Source organism: Quercus lobata, chromosome 2 (genome assembly GCF_001633185.2).
Source record: "Quercus lobata isolate SW786 chromosome 2, ValleyOak3.0 Primary Assembly, whole genome shotgun sequence".
Classification (NCBI taxonomy): domain Eukaryota; kingdom Viridiplantae; phylum Streptophyta; class Magnoliopsida; order Fagales; family Fagaceae; genus Quercus; species Quercus lobata.
The window spans coordinates 32,096,331-32,117,033 of NC_044905.1; the positions used below are offsets into that span (position 1 = coordinate 32,096,331).

Sequence of the window (20,703 nt, forward strand, 5' to 3'; positions counted from 1 at the left end):
CACACATCCACCCAAGCCCACATCTCTAGTCTTTCTTTAAACTTCTCAGATATATACCAAATTGTTATAAGAACATTCCTTCATAAAGGACCATGTGCCACACCAAAATTTAAATCCTTGTAAGGAATACTGGTTGAAACTATATCTTTGCATTGCTTGATCTAGTTGATTTGGACTCTATTAAGTTGCTCAGAATTGGTTGTACATCAAAGGCCAAATGAAAACACTTCTTGGTTAGATTTCCTACTTTCGAATTATTAATGTTGTTTTTCTAGCAAGTGACAAGTCAGCCATGAATGAATGATGTACACTTCCTGCTGCAAAAAATGAAGTTAAAGAAAAAAGAAAAAAAAGATAATGGCAAATGCATGGGAATTTATAGAGTCTGAATGTTGAAGCAATAGGAACCTAATGATGCAACCAAAACAAGGCAGCTAGATTGATAGTTTTGTTATAAAACAGCAAATAAAGAGCCTTTTTGGCATTGTTGTAGGAAGTAGAGCTCTAATTGTAGACTATGGTTTTAAGAACCAGGATGGATAGAGAACTGGAAAGGAGTACGGTTGCCAATTCTCTCATCTAACCAGGGTTGTACTGGTGGTCAAATTGATGATGTCATAAACAATTTTATTAATAAATTTATAATTATAAAAACTAAAAAAATTGTATGATAAGTTTATAATTAGGGGTCCGGTAATGGGTGCTCTTAGGAAATTTGTTAATGGATAATTTTAGGTAAGTCTTGATAAAATTAATAATATTTATTGAAGAACATCTAAAATTTTTAATAATCTTTAAGTTTCAAATGATGTTCACACTAAAAAAACATATTCTTTCTATTTAAATAAGTAATTTTCATAAAGCAAAATATTAAAAAAATATCATTCATTCATGCTTCTTTGCATATTACTATTATAATAAAATTACAATGGAGGCTCACGTTAATGTCAACAATTGTGTGTTTCATCCATTGGAGACCCATTTTGTCTTACCCTAAGGAAAAAAAAAAAAAGAATTGACCATTCCCAAAACCAACTTTTCCTTAAAAAAAAAAAAAATGTAAAGAAAAGAAAAAACTTTGTTTGTTTCAAATCTAAATGATGTGGCTTTGCTTGCCTCAAGTTATGAAGAAATTGAGACTTGCCCCCTTCATTGTCCTCAAAAGAAAAAATCCACCAAATCAGGCATTCTCTCACTCAATCTCTCTCTACAAGTTTTGTTTTGGCAACGTGGATGTTGAGGCTTGCCCTCATTCATGGTCCTTAAAAAACCATTAGACTGATCAAAATTTCCCTCTTGATCCATTTCTGCAATGTTTGGGTTGGCTAGGTGAGTCATCATGGACAGAGGTTTTGAGGTTGACTGGTTGAGCTTGAAGGAGGTGTAGATCTTGACTTCATGAGGTTGATTGAACCTATTTAATTGGCATGGTTCTTGGTTTTACCAGCTGAATATCTGGTTGCTAGTTTAATCTTTTTTTTTTCTTTTTTTCTTTTTTGGTGTAACTGGATTGGACTGATGACGAGTTCATGATTGGACTGGTTGAATTGATTGGTTTGATTTTAACTATTGGGGACCTTTATTTGTAGATCTTTGGTAGTATAGAGTTTTGCCCAAAGAAGCATAGACACTGACATCACACAGGACTTGACACATGACAACATGACATTTCTTGAAAAATTAGGGCATGGGGATACAAAAATTATTGATATACTTATAAAAAATAAATAAAAATAAATTTATTAATATTTATTTTTAGGTATTTTTATATATATTTTTGGGCATAATTTATGTTTAATTTTAGGTTTTAAAGAAGGTTGATGTTGTTCCCAGTAGATAGTGTGGCAGTTACATTGTTCACAGTAGATAGTGTTTAAAGAAGGTTGATGTTGTTCCCTGTGGTACTGCTATAATATTGGTTGAGGACACTGCTCATAATATTCTTTCTCACAATTTTTCCGGGTAGCAGTTATCTTAATTTCACTTGTTTTTCAAGCATGTTAGCTTTAGAACAAGGATACAACCAGTAAATTCCTCAGAGTTTGTTAATTTCACTTGTTTTTCCAAGTTTTTTACTATTTATTTTCAAAAAAGTTTTAATGTTGGTTAATATCACTTGTTTTTCCAAGTTTGTACTTTTTGTTTTTACAAAAGTTTAACAGTTTGGATCTGGCCCAACACATTTTAATGATTGAACCAATAGAAGTCAGTTTGTCATTCTTATTCTCAAAAAGGATGGCTTTTTTGTTTTTGTGTGTTCTTGTTTTTTTTTTTTTTTTTTTTTTTTTTTTTTTTTTTTTTAACAATTATAAAAAGCAAAACTGTTCCAATCAAGCCATAAATCCCCTGAATTTGTTAGCGATTGTTGTGTTTTTTACTTATAAGAGTCAACAATTTTTTAGATGGTATTCTGGTTGTTGTTCATTCTCCTCTGCCCCTGCAATGATGTTTGCCCCCTTGGTATGTCAAGGCAATCGACTTGGTGTATGTGCTCTATTGATTTCTGAGAAATTAAAGGCCAATTCTGTATGAACAGTAGTTCTTTATCAAATCACTTCACCATCATTTTTTAGCTTGCTTTGCATTGTTTCAATGTTTCATTGATTTTAAAAATTTTAAGGGCACTCCAATAGTTGGTGTTAGAACTCTTGTTGGAATTGTGGAAAGAGTTATCTGATATAACTTGTGGGCTCTTTAGAATATAGAGATGGTGGGCCTTAGTGAAATAATAAGTTGGCGGCTTATCTGCAATGTGTAGAATGGTATGTTTACCTGGTTTAAGATGGTCAACTTAAAGTTTGTTGCCGATCAATAGAGAAAACACTCGGGCATAAATCTATTCCGGAAAAATCCTTTTTGTCTGACTTAAAATGTCAATTACAGTGGAGTGATGATTGGTAGTTGTTTTTTGAGAATATTTCTTAGGTTGTTTTTGTGTGTGTGTGTGTGTTTTTTTTTCTTTTTTTAATCATGTCTATTACGTGCTAATTGGTTACCATTCTTGTGCAGTATGGCTGCTGCAAATGCTGGATGGATTGACCATACGCAACCTGGCCCTATTGACGCGTCTGTGTTGAAGTTGCAACCCACCTATCGATCTGAAGCTATTTGGAACGGGCAGGTAAAACACAACACTATATATTTAACCAATGTACACGCATTTACTTAATCTCATGTACACACTTGCTATCATATATTAATCCATGGTTCTGTTCTGTGCAGGATCCAGGGTCCCTTACCTGCCGTACCCGTAATTCAGAGTTCTCCAATCGAGAGCCAATGGTGGACAACCAAGTCGTTGACATCATTAAGGTACTCGGTTTGGAAGGACTCCTTAGGGTCCCGGGTAGAGAAATTGACCATGGCCTGATAACGACCTTAGTGGAGCGATGGTGGCCAAAGACTCACACCTTCCACATGTCACATGGTGAGGTCACCATCACATTGCAAGATGTGGAGGTTCTTCTCGATCTTCCTGTTAATGGTGACGCTATAACAGGGAGCACGCAGAAAGTTTGGGCGAATGTGTGCCAGGAGTTCCTTGGCTTTCAACCTATAAATCAAGAGCAGCATAAGCAACTTACTGGCCAAAGGATCCTCATCAACCGGCTTTTGCAGCAAGTTGCAGCTCCATTGCCTTCTAATGCTGAAGAGGATCAGCTGCATAAGTACGCACGATGCTACATCCTAGCGCTACTGGGGGACACAATATTCATGGACAAATCCGGCGATAGGGTGCATCTAATGTGGGTACAAGTTGGAAGACATTCGCAACCCACAAATGTACAGTTGGGGAAGTGCTTGCCTTGCATGGTTATACCGAGAGTTATGCAAGGCAAGCGATAAGGACACCAATCAGATTAGTGGGTGCTTACTATTGGTCCAATGTGTAGAATGGTATGTTTACCTGGTTTAAAATGGTCAACTTAAAGTTTGTTGCCGATCAATAGAGAAAACACTTGGGCATAAATCTATTCCGGAAAAATCCTTTTTGTCTGACTTAAAATGTCAATTACAGTGGAGTGATGATTGGTAGTTGTTTTTTGAGAATATTTCTTAGGTTGTTTTTGTGTGTGTGTGTGTGTGTGTGTTTTTTTTTTTCAATCATGTCTATTACGTGCTAATTGGTTACCATTCTTGTGCAGTATGGCTGCTGCAAATGCTGGATGGATTGACCATACGCAACCTGGCCCTATTGACGCGTCGGTGTTGAAGTTGCAACCCACCTATCGATCTGAAGCTATTTGGAACGGGCAGGTAAAACACAACACTATATATTTAACCAATGTACATGCATTTACTTAATCTCATGTACACACTTGCTATCATATATTAATCCATGGTTCTGTTATGTGCAAGATCCAGGGTCCCTTACCTGCCGTACCCGTAATTCAGAGTTCTCCAATCGAGAGTCAATGGTGGACAACCAAGTTGTTGACATCATTAAGGTACTCGGTTTGGAAGTACTCCTTAGGGTCCCGGGTAGAGAAATTGACCATGGCCTGATAACGACCTTAGTGGAGTGATGGTGGCCAAAGACTCACACCTTCCACATGTCACATGGTGAGGTCACCATCACATTGCAAGATGTGGAGGTTCTTCTCGATCTTCCTGTTGATGGTGACGCTATAACAGGGAGCACGCAGAAAGTTTGGGCGAATGTGTGCCAGGAGTTCCTTGGCTTTCAACCTATAAATCAAGAGCAGCATAAGCAACTTACTGGCCAGAGGATCCTCATCAACCGGCTTTTGCAGCAAGTTGCAGCTCCATTGCCGTCTAATGCTGAAGAGGATCAGCTGCATAAGTACGCACGATGCTACATCCTAGCGCTACTGGGGGACACAATATTCATGGACAAATCCGACGATAGGGTGCATCTAATGTGGGTACAACAGTTGGAAGACCTTCGCAACCCACGAATGTACAATTGGGGAAGTGCTTGCCTTGCATGGTTGTACCGAGAGTTATGCAAGGCAAGCGATAAGGACACCAATCAGATTAGTGGGTGCTTACTATTGGTCCAATAGGAAATCCTTATTGATCAACAAATCAACTAAACAACTACTTGTGAGGCATCAACTTTGGCTGGGACTGTTGGAATTACTAAGCTGGCAACAGAGGTCCTGCGACATGGCCTTAGGACACAACATACACCATATGATTCTGTGCACAGTAGTTTGAGAGTGTGATTGTATTTCTCCCTGAGTACACCTCCGGTGTACTTAGTGCTGTTTTTATTAATACAATTTTTGGTTACTTATCCCCAAAAAAAAAAAAAAAAAAAAAGTTTCTTTACACAGTAACATAGCCAGAACTTCAATATAATCATAAAGGTTTAAAGCAAGTTAGGCGGATTGTGGAAGACTGCATACAAAATAAAATGCATCCTGTATACCATATCAAGGTCAAAAGACTGGCACTCTTTTTCTACTGTAATTAGTGTTTTCTCTTGAAGACCTGTCAACTTAGTTATTTACACCTGAAGATCTATAAACATTCTCAATCTCTCTTTATCTCCTCCCTCCAAACATTCTCTTTCTTGTTTAGGTTCTTATGATGAAGAAAGAGCTTGAAAAGGATCCAGCGCTTGCAAACGAAAACTGGGATAGATTTCTTCCAAAATTCAAAAAGTATGGCATCTACTACACACTTTTTGTTGTATATGGATAAAATCACTTTCTTTAGTTTATTCTGTCCAATATATTTCCCATATTTTAAATTACTCCTGTAACTTTTACTCAGGAAAAATGTTCAGCAAAAGAAGGTCAAGACTAAAGAGAAGAAACCATATACACCTTTCCCTCCTCCACAACAACCTAGCAAGGTGAGAGAACTGCTTCTAGTCTCTACATATTTTGAATTCGTACAAGAAATTCAATGCTTACTGTTATCATCACATCAGGTCCCAGTTACCCCCAGCCCCCAAAATATCACAAGCTTTCTCTTTGATTTAGCTTTGATAGAAATTAGGTTACTTGTTGCTTTGCTTTTAATTAGGTACATATCAGGGTTTAAAACCCTTTAAAAATATTTTGAATATTAAGGATTTTTTTTTTTTGTTCTGATTACTATTACTGTTATTTTTCATTTTTGAATCCCACCTACCCTTTATTTTCTCCCATACTTGGTTCCCATGGTAAATATTTTGAATTATCAATCATGTTTCAACGTCAAATTTCCGCCCCCTGTTCTGCTTTGTTTGGACATTGCTTTATGAATGGAGATGCTGATGTTCTTCCTAATTTTAGTTGGAGATGGTGTGGAATTTGCTAGACTTTACTTTCAGTAGGATTTTTATTGATCCCGCTCTTGGCATAATAGAACTTCTTCCTCATCTTTTGTTTCTTTAATTTGCTATCTAATCTAAGAGGAAAATTGGCATGCAATGTTCTATGGTATTTTCAGATTGATGAATAATTGGAAAGTGGAGAATTCTTCATGTCTCAGAAAAAGAAATCAGCAAAGACATGGCAAGAGAAGCAGGATAAGCAGGCACAGAAAACTGCAGGAAACAAAAGAAAAAGAGAAGCTGCATTTATTCCCCCAGAGGTTGTATTCTGAGGCTCTTTCACTTGATCACCTCCATGTTTTTTACATTTGAGACGTGCTCTTACTTAATCTCACTTTTATCTCATTGAATTCTTGTCTATTTTGGTTTGACAAATCTCAGTAGCCAAGAAAACAGGATACAAAGTCTGAGGATGATAATAAAGATGTGGCAGCCATGGCCATGTCTCTAAAAGTATATAAACATCATGATTTTTGGGTTTTCTTACTTTCAAGGACTTGTCCATCTTACTGTAATTGATTAAATTGGTTGGTTGTACAGAAAAAGGCAAAGGACTTTGGGAAGCAAAAATTGAGTGAGAATATCAATGCTTTTTGCCACGGTCATGGGTTCTTGCACTGGTAATTTCCTCTTAATTCAGTATTTCTTAATTCAGGATTTGGACTTTGATTTTCATGAATGAAAGGCTTCTATGATATTTTGACATGAGGATAGTTAATAATTGACAATATAGATTTTTATTTTGAAAAATTGAAACAATTGCATGTTAATAGATTATTATCCCCAAGCTATATTCAAATGTTAAAATGAGATTTTCAGTAAAAGGGAGGCTGGATGAAATTAGACCTCAGCAATATAGCCGAACCTTTATTCAATCATGGATCCTACAAGGTAAGTGAGATTTTAGAATATTATAACATATTGTGATGCACTTCAGTGAATGAATATGATGACATGTAGGTGATGGATATCTTGTGGATTTTTTTTTATAATGTATGTCAATATCTGTGACATTTTAATTGAGGCAATTTTTTTGTTTATGGACCTTAGTGGTGGAAAAAACAAATAGAAAATGTTATGGTGGGAAAGTGGTTAAAGTGATACCCTAACAAGTTGCTAGCTAATTAACTGTAACTATGCATGTTTATCTTCAAATAAAAACAAGGCCATGCAGGGCATTAGGCCAGTATTAGTTGTCAGATCATTTTTAATGATGACACTGAAGATAATGGAACATATACCAGCAGTGGTTTTGATGTTCCAGTTGTGTTTGATGTTTCAGTGCAGCTCTATTGCAAATTAATAAAATTATACTTAACAGTAAGTACAGAGTCCAATTTTTGTTTTAGTTTTTATTGCTAATGAGATTCCCTTACTTTTCCTGTATTGCTTGTTCTTTTTTTATCCCCATATATAATTTTCTCGCTGGAAAATTTAAACATTTAACTAAAGCTGGTCGCATGAGTTGGCACCCACTTGGAAATTTATATTTGTGGAGTGAATATTATAACCTCTCAAGTCTACTTTCACAGGAGGGCAAAATTGGATGAATCAAAGAAGCGGTTTGTTCACCAACTGACCCTGAGTACTCCGTTTGTAGTGAGCAACTACCTTCCTGAGTCAGTCTCATTGACAATAGAAAGTGGTGGGGTTACTTGTACTGCAATTCTTTCAGAGGTTTGTGATGCAATATCTTATAGCTGATGTATCTTAATTTCAGTGTGGAGTCCTGTACGGCCTCTTATTTTCTTTAGTTTTATTGAGCATGGTAATTGCTCTTAAGAAATTTTGTGTCCTAATCTTTAATAGGTGGAAACTTCCCTTCATCATATTGGTCCTTCACATGACCTGGGTCTGGAAATCCATGTGCAACCATGATCAGATTTTAAGTTCCCTCGTACTGAAAAATTCTGAGCAATGGCTAAGTTCAGTGGGACCAAGTTTTCACTGTCTGAAATCGTGGCCTTTTATCCAGATTTGTCAAATGGTAGTTGATATATGTACCATTAAATTTGCTATTCAAGGTGTTTTATGTGTGATAAAACACTTAACTGTAATTGTTTTGCATTATTCTAGGTCCAACACATGACAGAAGAAACTCTAAAGATGGCTGGTCCATCACTTATCCGAAATGAGATAGGAAGTGTTTCACTTAATTCATTCTCAATGGTGGCTCTGATGGCTATAGTATGTAGTCCTGAGAGTTTGCCACAAATGTCATTTTGTACCTCATTTAATGTAGAATGCTAAAGCTAAACTAGTGCCTTGTTTTTCTAATAACAAGTGAGATTAGTTTTCTTGTAATGGGTTGTTAGGACATATGTGTTTCACATGTTAAGAACATATGTCATAATTTTATGTAATTGGCTTATCCTTTTGACAAAACGCACTTTACTTGTATTTGGGTAGATTTAGAATGTGTTTAAATACTTCAAGAAACCATGTTTCAAGATCAAGTGTTGAAGCCTTCAAGTCTGTCCAAGAAAACAAGCTGAAAGTGTAGAGTTACTAAAGCTCGACAGCTAGCATGTGTCGAGGTTTAAGGAAGCAGTTCAACCCATGTGCTCGACACCTACTCGACAGCTGCTCGACACCTTCTATCTGTCGAGGTTTAAGAATTTCATAATTCTGATATGATTTTCTTAGAATTCATGAATGTGTCTTTGAGCCTTCTTTTCTCCTAACCCTAGACATATAAAATGATTGTTTTAAGGGCCGTCAAAGAGTTCACAAGTTGCACAAGCATTGAGCAAACTCTGTTTAAGCAAATTGTGACCGGAGACAAAGTTCTTACCCTAGTTCATCTCTTTCTCTTGAAGAAGTTGTTGTGTATGTGCACCGTAGGATTTTGTGACCAAGTATCTTCTTGATCTTCATCGTGTGGATGAACTGAAGAATTTTGCAGTCAACAACCTTCTTAGTAGGTGATTGAAATCGCGTACTGAGATCCGCACAATTGGTTAATCACGTACTTGGGAGCCGTGCATCAAAATGGGGAATTGTCACTACAGAACAAGTCCAATTGGGTATTGGGGTAAGAATTCAACTATAGGTTAGTAAGGTACTTGAGATTCCTTTACTTGTAACCGCTTGTTGTGATAATAGTGGAGTTTCGGGAGTGGTGACCTGAAAATCACCCGATGGGGTTTTTGCCGTTAGGTTTTTCCCTATTCGTAAATAAATTATCGTATTATTTATTTTCCGCTGCATAATTAGTTTATTGGTGATTTATTTGTGCTACCACGCATTTACATGTTAATTAACTTAATTTATTTATTTGGTTAAATTAATTGGTTAATTTATCATAAGGGGTCAATTTGTTTTTGGCCTATCATGGGTAATTTCATGTATTGGAATTTTACTCTTTTGTTGCTAAATGCAACCTTCACCAATCAATTGGTTTTGTAGATTTTAAGTTATTGGTTTAATAAGATGATGATGCAAAAGCTTTTTTGTTTAATAGTTACATTGTTGCTCTCCTAGGAATTTTCTCTTATTCATTCTCTAGTATATAATTTCTGTCTTACAAGGCCTCATAAAGGCATGCCGTTGCAGATGAGAAGATGCAGGGAAGTCAATTTAGTTTCAAACTAAGTTCTGAAATTGGTGTATAAAAAAAATAAAATAAAAAAATTCCAGTGGAACTCGAGTATATAATACTCGAGTTCCATTATTTAAAATAAAAAACAAAAACAGTGTAAATCGAGTATTAGACACTCGATTTCAAGTTAGTACTCGAGTTCACTAGCTGCGAGTACGCCAAGCCAAGAGTTCAAAAATATTTACTGCCAAATGCCACTGGCAGTATGCCTAGTGGAAATCGAGTCTCTTAAACTCAATTTCCATTTGGGTGGCATGATGGTAAATAATCCATCATAAATCGACCCTTTGAAACACGATTTATAATGGCAGTTATTTACCATCCTGCCACCCAAATGGAAATCAAGTTTAAGAGACTCGATTTCCACTGAGAAATTTTTTTTCCTTCCCCCGCCTGCAGCAGCAAACCAGATTCAGACACATCACACAGGCTACGTAAAAATACAAGCATAATATAAATATAAATATATATATATATATATATATATACATTTTGATACCACCAGTCAAAGGGAGACTACATGAGATACAAAAAAAAAACTGGATTAAACCAGTTACTGTTCATGGGCATTACAGTTGCCCTCTTACCTACAGAGCAGATAGATTTAACCATTACAAGAGGCACACAAAAAACATTACTAGCTATCATTGAACTTGCCAAAGTATTATCATTGCTGGCATTATAGGCAAACGCTGCACAACACAACTAATGTAACGAGTACAATGGATAACGAATAGTTCAATTACAACAACATTCAGCGATGAACAAAATAACAACTGAGTCGATACAACATAGTCTACATAGTCGCCTAGCACTTGCCATACCAAAGATAACCACAACTCCCACATACAATGCCATTCTGAAATCGAGTCTCCGCTCACCTGAGCCACATTAAAATACGATCGTTAGTTCCCAAATGCGAAGAACAACAAGCAAATGATATTCTAAGCATATTATATAAAAATAGGGATAGCACTTGCCTAGTTTGTAGCACTACCGCTTGTCGAAGCCCCACAAGAACCGCTTGTCAAAGCCCTACGAGAATTAGGACATCTTCTGCGGTTATGCCCCTCTTCATGACACACTTCGCATTGCTGCCTCGGTTGAATCTCCCTCAAGTCCAGATCTTCCTTCCGGCTTCCCCGTTCTCGTCGTACCTCATCCATTTCATTCCTTATTCTTGACTTTACAAGACGACCTTTGGCCCTTAACAGCTGTGGGTCAAGCACCCACTGTGGTCCGCGAACATCCCTCTACAATGATTCTAACTTTGGCACCACAAATTGATGTGCATATGTGTGAATGGCACTATCCAAACTGTAACATAGGTCAATATAGGTGGTGGCATCGAGGTGCAGACCTTGAAGAACTTTAATTGCATGTGAACAAGGGATCATAATGTTTTTCCACTTTCCACAACCACATATTCTAGCAAATACATGCACTTCATGACTGTGGTTTCCCCCTCCACCTTTATAGTCATTGTACAGGGTAACCACTTGATATACACCAATTTCATGGTTAAAATTCCTCAGAGTGTGTCCTGCAATTTTCTCCGCATTTTTGGTATAGAACCCCATTGCATAATCACTCCACACTTTACCTTAAGCGAGATCAAAAGTAATTTCTTTATGTCGATCGTGGAAATATGCAACAAGTTTGCACCAAGTGAACTAAACCATTACAGCAATGGGAAAACCGCGGGCACCTTTAAGTACCCCATTAAAGCACTCAGAGATATTAGTTGCCATTGCCCCGTAACGTCTTCTACCATCATGTGACTGGGTCCATTTGTCCAGGTCCTCACTCATTAGATATGTGTATGGCATATAGCGTGTAATACGGGGATCTTGGGGGTCTACACTCCTCAGTGCATTAATCTCGACATCCTTAATGGTTTGCATTATAGACTCAAATTTAGCTTCATGAGTCGTATATCCAGCTTTCAAGGTCAATGCCTTTAGAGTTGGGTCATCAAAGCATGTGTTGAAGTTGCTAGCAACATGTCGAAGGCAATATCGGTGAAATACCCGTAAGTTTCTGTCATCACCTCTAGGCCACTCTGCAATGGCGCATTTGATACCTCTATGTCGGTCAGAAATAATGCAAATGCCCTCGTCAGGTATCACATACTCTATCGAGCCTCTTAGACACTCTAAAAACCACCCCCAACTAGGCCCTGACTCGTTGCCCACAACAACAAAGGCGAGAGGCAAAACCTTTTGGTTAGCATCAGTTGTCATTGCAATCATCAACACCCTTCAATATTTACCATACAAATGAGTCCCTTCAATACTGATCATTGGCGTGCAATATCTGAATGCAGCAATGCATGGAGCGAATGCCCAAAATACATAGCGTAGTAACGTAGTACCAGGTTCCTGATCCAAATATGCCATCAACAAATTTCGCAACCTTTGGTAAGACTCCTCCTAATCCCCAAATATCTTAGCAATTGCCTTTTATTTTGCGTCTCATACCTTATAGTAAGAAAGCTCATGATTATACTTAGTACGTATGATCTCCCAGAGCTCATCAATACGAGCACTGTGATTTTGTTGCAATTTTCCCACAATTTCTGATGCAACAAAATTAGAATCCATCATTTTATCGTCTTTTCACAGGCCAAAGGGTATATAACTTTGTGGACCCACATAAAACATAACCATCCACAAACCATTAAGTTTAGCCTTCATAAATGCCCCAATGTACCACTTGCAGTTGGTGTCAATGCATGCGGTGCACAATTTAGTTTTGGTCGACTTTCGGATAAAAAATTTTCTATTCTCCTTTGCTGCGTATATTATCAATGCACACTTCACCGCCTCTTTATTTGCAAAAGTCAACCCTTTACTAAAATGCATCTTATCTTCCCAAGTAGAAACAAATGGTATCTGAAGATGTGAAGGTCAACCATACTTGACCAAGTATTTGCGTAGAATGTCTTAGCAGGAGGTGTATAGGCAATGATTGTATTTGTATCATGCTGGATGCCAATTTCATCGTCTGCATCACCTTCATCATGGTACTCCATATTTTCCTCTTTAAAATTGGGAACGAGTTCATGGTCATCCACATCCCTGTCAAAGTTGCCTCGCTCAATCCTCTCTTCGTACTCATCCATATCATTAAGATTTTCACCATTATTCACAGCATGATCTTCGTCTTCGTCTTCCTCTCCTAAATGTGTCTCTTGAGGTTGGAGTGTTTCACCAGTATTAGCGGCATGATCTTGAGATGGGAGTGTATAACTTCCCATTGTATAGCCTCCCATTGTAGTACATCCATCATCTAGGGCTGTAAATTGTAAAGATGTAGTTGTTTGTTGCACCTCCTCAGTATCAACTTCTGCAAGCGGCTCTGAACTTACGTACAACTCAGCAACATTTACTTGGGACATTTTATGGATCCTATTAAACATGATCTTTACATGTTTGTCTTCTTTGATCGCCATACCCATAATTTATCCGTTCATGAAGGACTTCTTGTGGGTAATGATAAATAATCTGTATGTCATAACAAGTAGGGTTTGTAAGGACACAGTTCTCTAGCGGCCCAATAAGGATGTTGGGCTCGCGCATGAAAGATCCCTCACAATATGATTTGTAGAGAGTGGGCTTGAAAAGCTAGCCGCTGGTCACGGGGCAGTGCCCGGTCCTGGTTTTAGAGGAATTCGTGTAGATAAAAGGAATTGGGCTTGAACATTTAAGCCCTAAGGCGTCGCACCCAGTGGGATGGGACTCCTCGGAGTTGATCCGAGGACCATTGAGGCCTTATCCCGGTTATCCAACGACGGACTTTCTTCAGTGAAGTCCGGTGTTGTTGAGATGTTCTCCCCCATGTGATCCTTCTTTTTTTGGAGGTGGGATGGGATCCCCTTTAGAGTTACTTACTTTCTTCTTTTATACTCGTCTGCGTTAACTGTCCTTCGTCCACGTGTAGGGTCAATCTTTACAAGACTGATATTTGTCCCATCAGTCTAATTCCAGAATTGTTGGGGATGGTTGATAAGGCTGCAGAGTACGGCCCTGTCATGTGTTGGGTCTTATCTGGAAGGGTAGTAAGGATAACTTCCCCAAGATATTTTGGATCTCCTTACAAATTCGTCCCTATACCAGTTTTACCCCTTTATTCCAGTGGGATTCAGGATCTGCCGAGGACTGAACTGTCCTCGGCTGCCTCCCAAAATTGTTTTGTGCTCTGTATTGCAGAGCTTGGGCCACAGTTGTCCTCGGCTCGGGCCTTTGGACTCTCTAAGGGCAAATGGGCCTGATCCATGAATTATTGGGCCCCACAATAGCCCCTCAAAACCCTTCTATCCGACTTCCGGGTTGGGAAGGAGGGTTTTGGCAAACCCGGGCCCTTAATGTGACTTATTTAGTTCAACCCCGCATTTATGTGAGCGGTTTTCCACCTGTCCAGGAAGTTAGCCGGTTTTCAAGGGATTCCGTTTAATCTGCTCGTGATCTACTCCTGCCGCTTGGCTGTCCCAGACGCGCCCTTAATGAATCCCCTTTACGAGGCTCATTTATGTCCGGCGGCTCATCTGATAAGGTGGGGAAATGGAACGGACGTCTCTTTTTTCTTCAGATTCTTTTGGAAACTTGAATGCATTTAATACCCTCCGTTTTGCCCTTCCTATAAGAAGGCAAGCAGGAGGCCATCACTTTCGTGCAAACTCTTTTCCTTTCTTATGAGATCTGAAACCCGTAGCCTCCTTTAGCGTCTACTTAGCCCGTTTGTTATACACCATATCAGTATACGCCTACCATAACGAATGATGAAGGAACCATGCCCCTCCTCAAAACACCATGTTCTGATAAAACTTGAAATGGCTCGATCAGGGCAAGGATGGCGCAGACTTAAGATTTGTCCTGCCTCTCTTTCAGCCAAAATCCGAAGCAGGGGCTCGTCACGTCGAATTCTCGGCGTGACTGAGTCGAGAACACCTAATACCAGCACCACCCGGCTCCTCACGAGCATACCTAACATGGCACCAGTGTGTTAGGAGTCAGGGCTGAGGCAGGGGCGAAGTGCTTCTGCTTCTCCCTCTCTTTGCTCACTGGTGCCCTCCTCCGCCTTCCTCTTATAGTCTTCCCAGCACCAGTTCCGCCCTGGTGCTGTCCTTCTCCCTCTTTTGCTCCTCTCTTTATCTCTTCATCTCTCCCCCTCTTCTTCTCCTCCTTCTCTTACTCATGTCCTCCATCTTCTTCATTGATTTCTTCCTTACTATTTCCTTCTTCTTCATTCTCTTTTTTTTTTTGAAGCGAGTTCTTCTCTTAGTATGAGCAACAATGAGGCAGAGATTGGAGAGACTTTGAAGACAAGTTTAAAAGGCGCTTGACCGTTTGCTTATCTGTACTGGGGATGTTAGTGCTGCTTCGGCAGCCCCTCTTTTGTATAGGCTTGTTGAAGCCCCTTTTTGTACATTGTAATGATTTTTCATATTAATAAAAGTTGTTTCTATTTCGTTTTGCATGTTTTGTCTTTGTTTTATAAATTTGCAAGCGCCGCTTGGCACAATAATATAGCATTTAAATCAATGACGACTAAGACCAAAATACTTAATAATAAAAAGATGTTGCCATAACTTTAATGGAAGTGCTTGGCATAATAAGGCAGACCAATAAAAAGTAATACTTACCCCCTTGGCTTGGGTCCGAGGACCATGCAAGGCCTTGGTTATGTCCAGAACTCGTAATAATAATAATTTTTTGTACTTGGTTTCCCCATAGGCTTGAGTCCGAGGACCATACAAGGCCTTGGTTCTGTCCAAAACTTGTAATAATAATAATTTTTTGTACTTGGTTTCCCCATAGGCTTGAGTCCGAGGACCATACAAGGCCTTGGTTCTGTCCAAAACTTTTAATAATAATAATTTTTTGTACTTGGTTTCCCCATAGGCTTGAGTCCGAGGACCATACAAGGCCTTGGCTCTGTCCAAAACTTTATGCTCTCCCTTTTTTTTTTGCACTTGTCTTTCCTCAGGTGTCTCATAAGCTGCCAAGCAGGAAGTTGTCCTCGGCAACGGTTATTCCTTGGAGTGGGCCATAGTCCGTGAGCTTCCATGCAGAACGGGCCTGGGCCGCGAATTTACCAGGCCCACAGATTTAGAGGCATTTCCGTAGTCTTTGGTCACGCGGTACTTTTTGGCGTCCCAGTGTTCGAGGTGCGCCTTCTCGAGGATCTTCAAATCCTACGGCTGAGGATGAAGTTGGAAATTGAGCCAAGTCTGCTTCGTCCGTAGCGTTCCTTGGAAACTTGCACGAATCAAATGCCACCAGTTAACTTCTGGGTATAAATAGGATAGGGGATCACTTCACTTGCACATGAACTCTCCTGCTCCCCTCAGAACCATATTTCTTCCATATCCGCGATCTCTCTTTCTAGTGCCACTGCCTTAAAGCAAGATGTTTGAGGCGTGGATGGGGGTGAAAGGTCTCCGCGTGCTTCAGAGGCACCGAATCCTCAAGGGGATACGGTATGGACAAGGATGGCACAGATTCGAGCCAGTCCTCCGTTTTGACAGGAGGAAAATGGGGTTCCTCCCTCTTTTAGTCAAAATCCGAAGCAGGCTCTGGTCATGCCAGATTTTTGGTATGTCCGAAGAAGGAATTTTCGCCATCAGCGCCGTCTGCCTTGTAGCAGGCAAATTTTTGCGGGGGCTTCCCAACTTCCGGCTCCCTGCACCTTTTCTGTAGATGGTGTTAGCCTGAGGTCAGGTTCTTTGGCTGCCTGAGTTATGGGCATGTAGAAGCGTCGAGGAATAGTTTCCTTAGACAACATCTTGGAACAGTAGCCAATCTCTCCTCTGAGCTATCTCCTCGGCATCATCTTCACTCTTTTGTACTTTTCTTTTGCTTACGCAGTTAACTCTAATGTAAGCTTGTTTCAACTTTTATTGTACACTGTAGTGTTCTTTTGTCTTAATAAAAGATGCGTTTGTTTCTTTATACATACTTTTTTTTTTGCAACGACCACTTTGGGTCTGAATATTAAGTCTAAGCCTGCCCTTAACAGTATTCTGGGCAGAAGAACACTTTAGCACAAACCCTTATTAGTTTAAACTCGCAAATATTATCAAGTATAACAATGGTAATCTTCAATAGATTAAATTCATGGAACTAACCGAGATAGCTGTTGAGCGCTGCGCGATGCACGCTAGACCAATTCCAGAGAATGATAAACTCTAAACAATTCGTCTGAGATGATAGTCGAGTAGCGAAGGACTTTGTGCTTTCGAGTAATATGCTGTACCGTAGCGCATCATTCCCTTTGGTACGGGGGATCTGAGGGTAGACCGGGGAACCCGTGCAATTAAGGGATTGACCCAACCGTTAACGAGAAGTTCTCTTCGGATGGATCTTGAGGTTTACGTGCCATAGTACTTGGTTTCCCCATAGGCTTGAGTCCGTGGACCATGCAAGGCCTTGGTTCTGTCCAAAACTTATAAAATTTTCTTTTTTGTACTTGGTTTCCCCATAGGCTTGAGTCCGAGGACCATGCAAGGCCTTGGTTCTGTCCAAAACTTATGAGATTTTCTTTTTTGTACTTGGTTTCCCCATAGGCTTGAGTCCGAGGACCATGCAAGGCCTTGGTTCTGTCCAAAACTTATGAGATTTTCTTTTTTGTACTTGGTTTCCCCATAGGCTTGAGTCCGAGGACCATGCAAGGCCTTGGTTCTGTCCAAAACTTATGAGATTTTCTTTTTTGTACTTGGTTTCCCCATAGGCTTGAGTCCGAGGACCATGCAAGGCCTTGGTTCTGTCCAAAACTTATAAGATTTTCTTTTTTGTACTTGGTTTCCCCATAGGCTTGAGTCCGAGGACCATGCAAGGCCTTGGTTCTGTCCAAAACTTATGAGATTTTCTTTTTTGTACTTGGTTTCCCCATAGGCTTGAGTCCGAGGACCATGCAAGGCCTTGGTTCTGTCCAAAACTTATGAGATTTTCTTTTTTGTACTTGGTTTCCCCATAGGCTTGAGTCCGAGGACCATGCAAGGCCTTGGTTCTGTCCAAAACTTATGAGATTTTCTTTTTTGTACTTGGTTTCCCCATAGGCTTGAGTCCGAGGACCATGCAAGGCCTTGGTTCTGTCCAAAACTTATAAGATTTTCTTTTTTTTTTACTTGATTTATTTTTTCGACCATAAGCCCCTACACCAGGGCGGGGAAAGTTGGCTCGAGGCTGGAAGCCCCTAGAGATGCCCGCGCCCTTAGTACCGCGAGGCGTAGCCCCTAGCAGAAGTTTTCGTCGGAGCGACAACTATATGTCGCCGGAGACGGAGGAGATCCCAGAAATTTCTGCTTGCCAATGAGTTGATTCCACCGCCACCTGCGCCAACGCGCAAGCTTTCCCACAGACGGCGCCAATTGTAAGGACACAGTTCTCTGGCGGCCCAATAAGGATGTTGGGCTCGCGCATGAAAGATCCCTCACAATATGATTTGTAGAGAGTGGGCTTGAAAAGCTAGCCACTGGTCACGGGGCGGTGCCCGGTCCTGGTTTTAGAGGAATTCGTGTAGAAAAAAGGAATTGTGTTTGAACATTTAAGCCCTAAGGCGTCGCACCCAGTGGGATGGGACTCCTCGGAGTTGATCCGAGGACCATTGAGGCCTTATCCCGGTTATCCAACGACGGACTTTCTTCAGTGAAGTCCGGTGTTGTTGAGATGTTCTCCCCCATGTGATCCTTCTTTTTTTGGAGGTGGGATGGGATCCCCTTTAAAGTTACTTACTTTCTTCTTTTATACTCGTCTGCGTTAACTGTCCTTCGTCCACGTGTAGGGTCAATCTTTACAAGACTGATATTTGTCCCATCAGTCTAATCCCAGAATTGTTGGGGATGGTTGATAAGGCTGCAGAGTACGGCCCTGTCATGTGTTGGGTCTTATCTGGAAGGGTAGTAAGGATAACTTCCCCAAGATATTTTGGATCTCCTTACAAATTCGTCCCTATACCAGTTTTACCCTTTATTCCGGTGGGATTCAGGATCTGCCGAGGACTGAACTGTCCTCGGCTGCCTCCCAAAATTGTTTTGTGCTCTGTATTGCAGAGCTTGGGCCACAGTTGTCCTCGGCTCGGGCCTTTGGACTCTCTAAGGGCAAATGGGCCTGATCCATGAATTATTGGGCCCCACAGGGTTCAAATTCAATTCTTCCATTATTTTCTTCTTCAAATCATTTAACGTCTTCAACTTACGGCGTATCATCATGTAGTAGCATTCAATACCCGGCCCTCTAAATAGGAATCCGTCAATCTCTCCAGGATTGATAAGGGGTCCACCGTAGTATACATTTATATCAATATTCTTCAAAGATTGTGAACCTATTAGAGTCAAGTGTAATATGTTAGTGACATATTTTATCTCTTTCATTTAACAGTGACAGCAAAACCTTTTCTATCTACTTTAAGTTTAAAAATTACAACCTGTCACCCCACATTTGCATATACTCACCCCACATCACATACAAACGCACTTAATCATTATCATTTCGTACTCAAACAAATAAAAAAGCTAAAGACAATAAACACCCCCATTACAAAATTTCAACTCATTCTAAAAAAAAATAAAGAAAAATATTAAACTCAACAAAAAAATAGTCATGATAAAAAGCCTAACAATACATATATCTACAATATTTTTTACTTTTTATAAAAGCCTAACAAATATATACGCTAACTTGTTAAATCATATGCATATACAAACCCCACATTTGCATATACTCACCCTATCACATACAAACACACTAACTTGTTCTATCATATGCATATACAAACCCCCACATTTGCATATACTCACCCTAGCACATACACACACTCAATCATTATCATTTGTTCCTAAAATAAAAAAATAAAAATTCATTAATCATACTCAATCAAAAAAAAAAAACTAAACACGCACAACTCACCCCATTACAAACCTTCAAATCATTCTATCAAAAATATAAAGAACAATATCAAACCAAACAAAAAAAAATAGTCATGATATACATACCCATAAAAAAACCTAACAATACATATATATGTAACAACTAAAGAGAGTGAGAAACCTTACCTGACATGAGGATGTGAAAATATGGAGGGTGAGTTTGATTTGAGGTTTTGAAATGGGGTGAGTTTTGTATGAGAGTGAGAGAGAGAGAGAGTGAGAGAGGAAGAGAGAGCTGCTAGGTTTTTGGAGGAAAAAACGGAGAGACCCCAGACCCACATTATGAGGACTAAAGTTCAATAGCTGCCCTAACCACGTGGCAGCCCATGGACCATAGATTGAAAATCGAGTCTCTAAGACTCGATTTCCACGTGGTAACGCCCAGGTGGAAAAAGAGCTAGCTCAGACTCCATCAGAACATGAAAACCGAGCCTAAAAGACAAGGTTTATAAGCCCAACATTGAGCCTCTTAGGCTCAAGATGTTAGTCTGTAATATAGTTTGAAAACGTGGCCTACCAATTATAATTTTTGAAAATCAAGGTTAATTTCCCATTTTGGCCTAGAAAGTCCCAAAAAACCCAAGAACAAAATCCAAAATAAAAACTGATCGAATCGGAAACCCAAAAATCAAAAAATACACTTTGACCACCACTTGGGCCGTGCGACCCAAGCTGCGCGACTTAGGTCGACGAGCTCGGACCACGGGCGATGCTGGGTGAGGTTGTTGCAAACCAATTTGGTTATGTTGTTGAGGAAGTTGCGAAAAGCTGGGGTGGCGATTGGTGGTGGTGGCGGTGGTGTTTGAGATTGGGAGAATTGGGGGAGATGTGGTGGAGGACATGGTTGTTGACTTTGTGTTTGTTTGTTGGACCTGAGAATTTGGG

At 39.7% G+C, this 20,703-nt stretch overlaps 3 protein-coding genes and 1 long non-coding RNA gene across 10 annotated transcripts; all 4 read left to right on the forward strand.

Annotated features, from left to right (window-relative positions):
- Nucleotides 1-1,193: 1,193 nt before the first annotated feature.
- On the forward strand, nucleotides 1,194-5,258 carry LOC115978037 (serine/threonine-protein phosphatase 7 long form homolog). Of its 3 annotated transcripts, none has more exons than XM_031100070.1 (5): nucleotides 1,194-1,403; nucleotides 3,010-3,121; nucleotides 3,223-3,897; nucleotides 4,146-4,257; nucleotides 4,366-5,258. In XM_031100070.1, exons 1-3 carry the CDS (start codon nucleotides 1,399-1,401, stop codon nucleotides 3,844-3,846), a joined length of 741 nt encoding a protein of 246 aa, XP_030955930.1. In that variant the 5' UTR covers nucleotides 1,194-1,398; the 3' UTR covers nucleotides 3,847-3,897; nucleotides 4,146-4,257; nucleotides 4,366-5,258. The 3 variants fall into 3 exon arrangements, with proteins under 3 accessions (XP_030955930.1, XP_030955928.1, XP_030955929.1); XM_031100068.1 differs by having other exon boundaries at nucleotides 1,194-1,329; XM_031100069.1 differs by having other exon boundaries at nucleotides 1,194-1,329; nucleotides 4,360-4,385.
- On the forward strand, nucleotides 4,554-5,027 carry LOC115963177 (serine/threonine-protein phosphatase 7 long form homolog). The gene has a single exon (XM_031082093.1). It carries the CDS (start codon nucleotides 4,554-4,556, stop codon nucleotides 5,025-5,027), a length of 474 nt encoding a protein of 157 aa, XP_030937953.1.
- Nucleotides 5,259-5,315: 57 nt separating the features above from the next.
- On the forward strand, nucleotides 5,316-5,817 carry LOC115974314. The gene is made up of 3 exons (XR_004087891.1): nucleotides 5,316-5,404; nucleotides 5,548-5,630; nucleotides 5,743-5,817. It is a non-coding gene; the product is annotated as an uncharacterized LOC115974314 (long non-coding RNA).
- Nucleotides 5,818-6,412: 595 nt separating this feature from the next.
- LOC115978100 lies at nucleotides 6,413-8,592 on the forward strand. 5 transcript variants are annotated; one of them, XR_004088644.1, is made up of 7 exons: nucleotides 6,413-6,549; nucleotides 6,671-6,742; nucleotides 6,830-6,909; nucleotides 7,109-7,180; nucleotides 7,822-7,966; nucleotides 8,099-8,276; nucleotides 8,366-8,592. XR_004088644.1 is itself a non-coding variant. In XM_031100123.1 (4 exons), the coding sequence occupies exons 1-4, from the start codon at nucleotides 6,439-6,441 to the stop codon at nucleotides 8,165-8,167; spliced, it is 405 nt and encodes a 134-aa protein (XP_030955983.1). In that variant the 5' UTR covers nucleotides 6,413-6,438; the 3' UTR covers nucleotides 8,168-8,592. The 5 variants fall into 5 exon arrangements, 1 of the variants encoding a protein (XP_030955983.1); XR_004088643.1 differs by having other exon boundaries at nucleotides 6,830-7,180; XR_004088642.1 differs by lacking the exon at nucleotides 7,109-7,180.
- The last annotated feature ends 12,111 nt before the right edge of the window (nucleotides 8,593-20,703 follow it).

Excerpts from the sequence above, each read along its gene's own strand:
- LOC115978100 (XM_031100123.1), top strand. The coding sequence starts at position 6,439 with ATGTCTCAGAAAAAGAAATCAGCAAAGACATGGCAAGAGAAGCAGGAT. Across the intron at positions 6,910-7,821 it reads GGTCATGGGTTCTTGCACTG|GAGGGCAAAATTGGATGAAT; the intron begins GTAATTTCCTCT and ends CTACTTTCACAG. Across the intron at positions 7,967-8,098 it reads GTACTGCAATTCTTTCAGAG|GTGGAAACTTCCCTTCATCA; the intron begins GTTTGTGATGCA and ends AATCTTTAATAG.
- LOC115963177 (XM_031082093.1), top strand. The coding sequence starts at position 4,554 with ATGTCACATGGTGAGGTCACCATCACATTGCAAGATGTGGAGGTTCTT.
- LOC115978037 (XM_031100068.1), top strand. Across the intron at positions 3,122-3,222 it reads AAGCTATTTGGAACGGGCAG|GATCCAGGGTCCCTTACCTG; the intron begins GTAAAACACAAC and ends TGTTCTGTGCAG.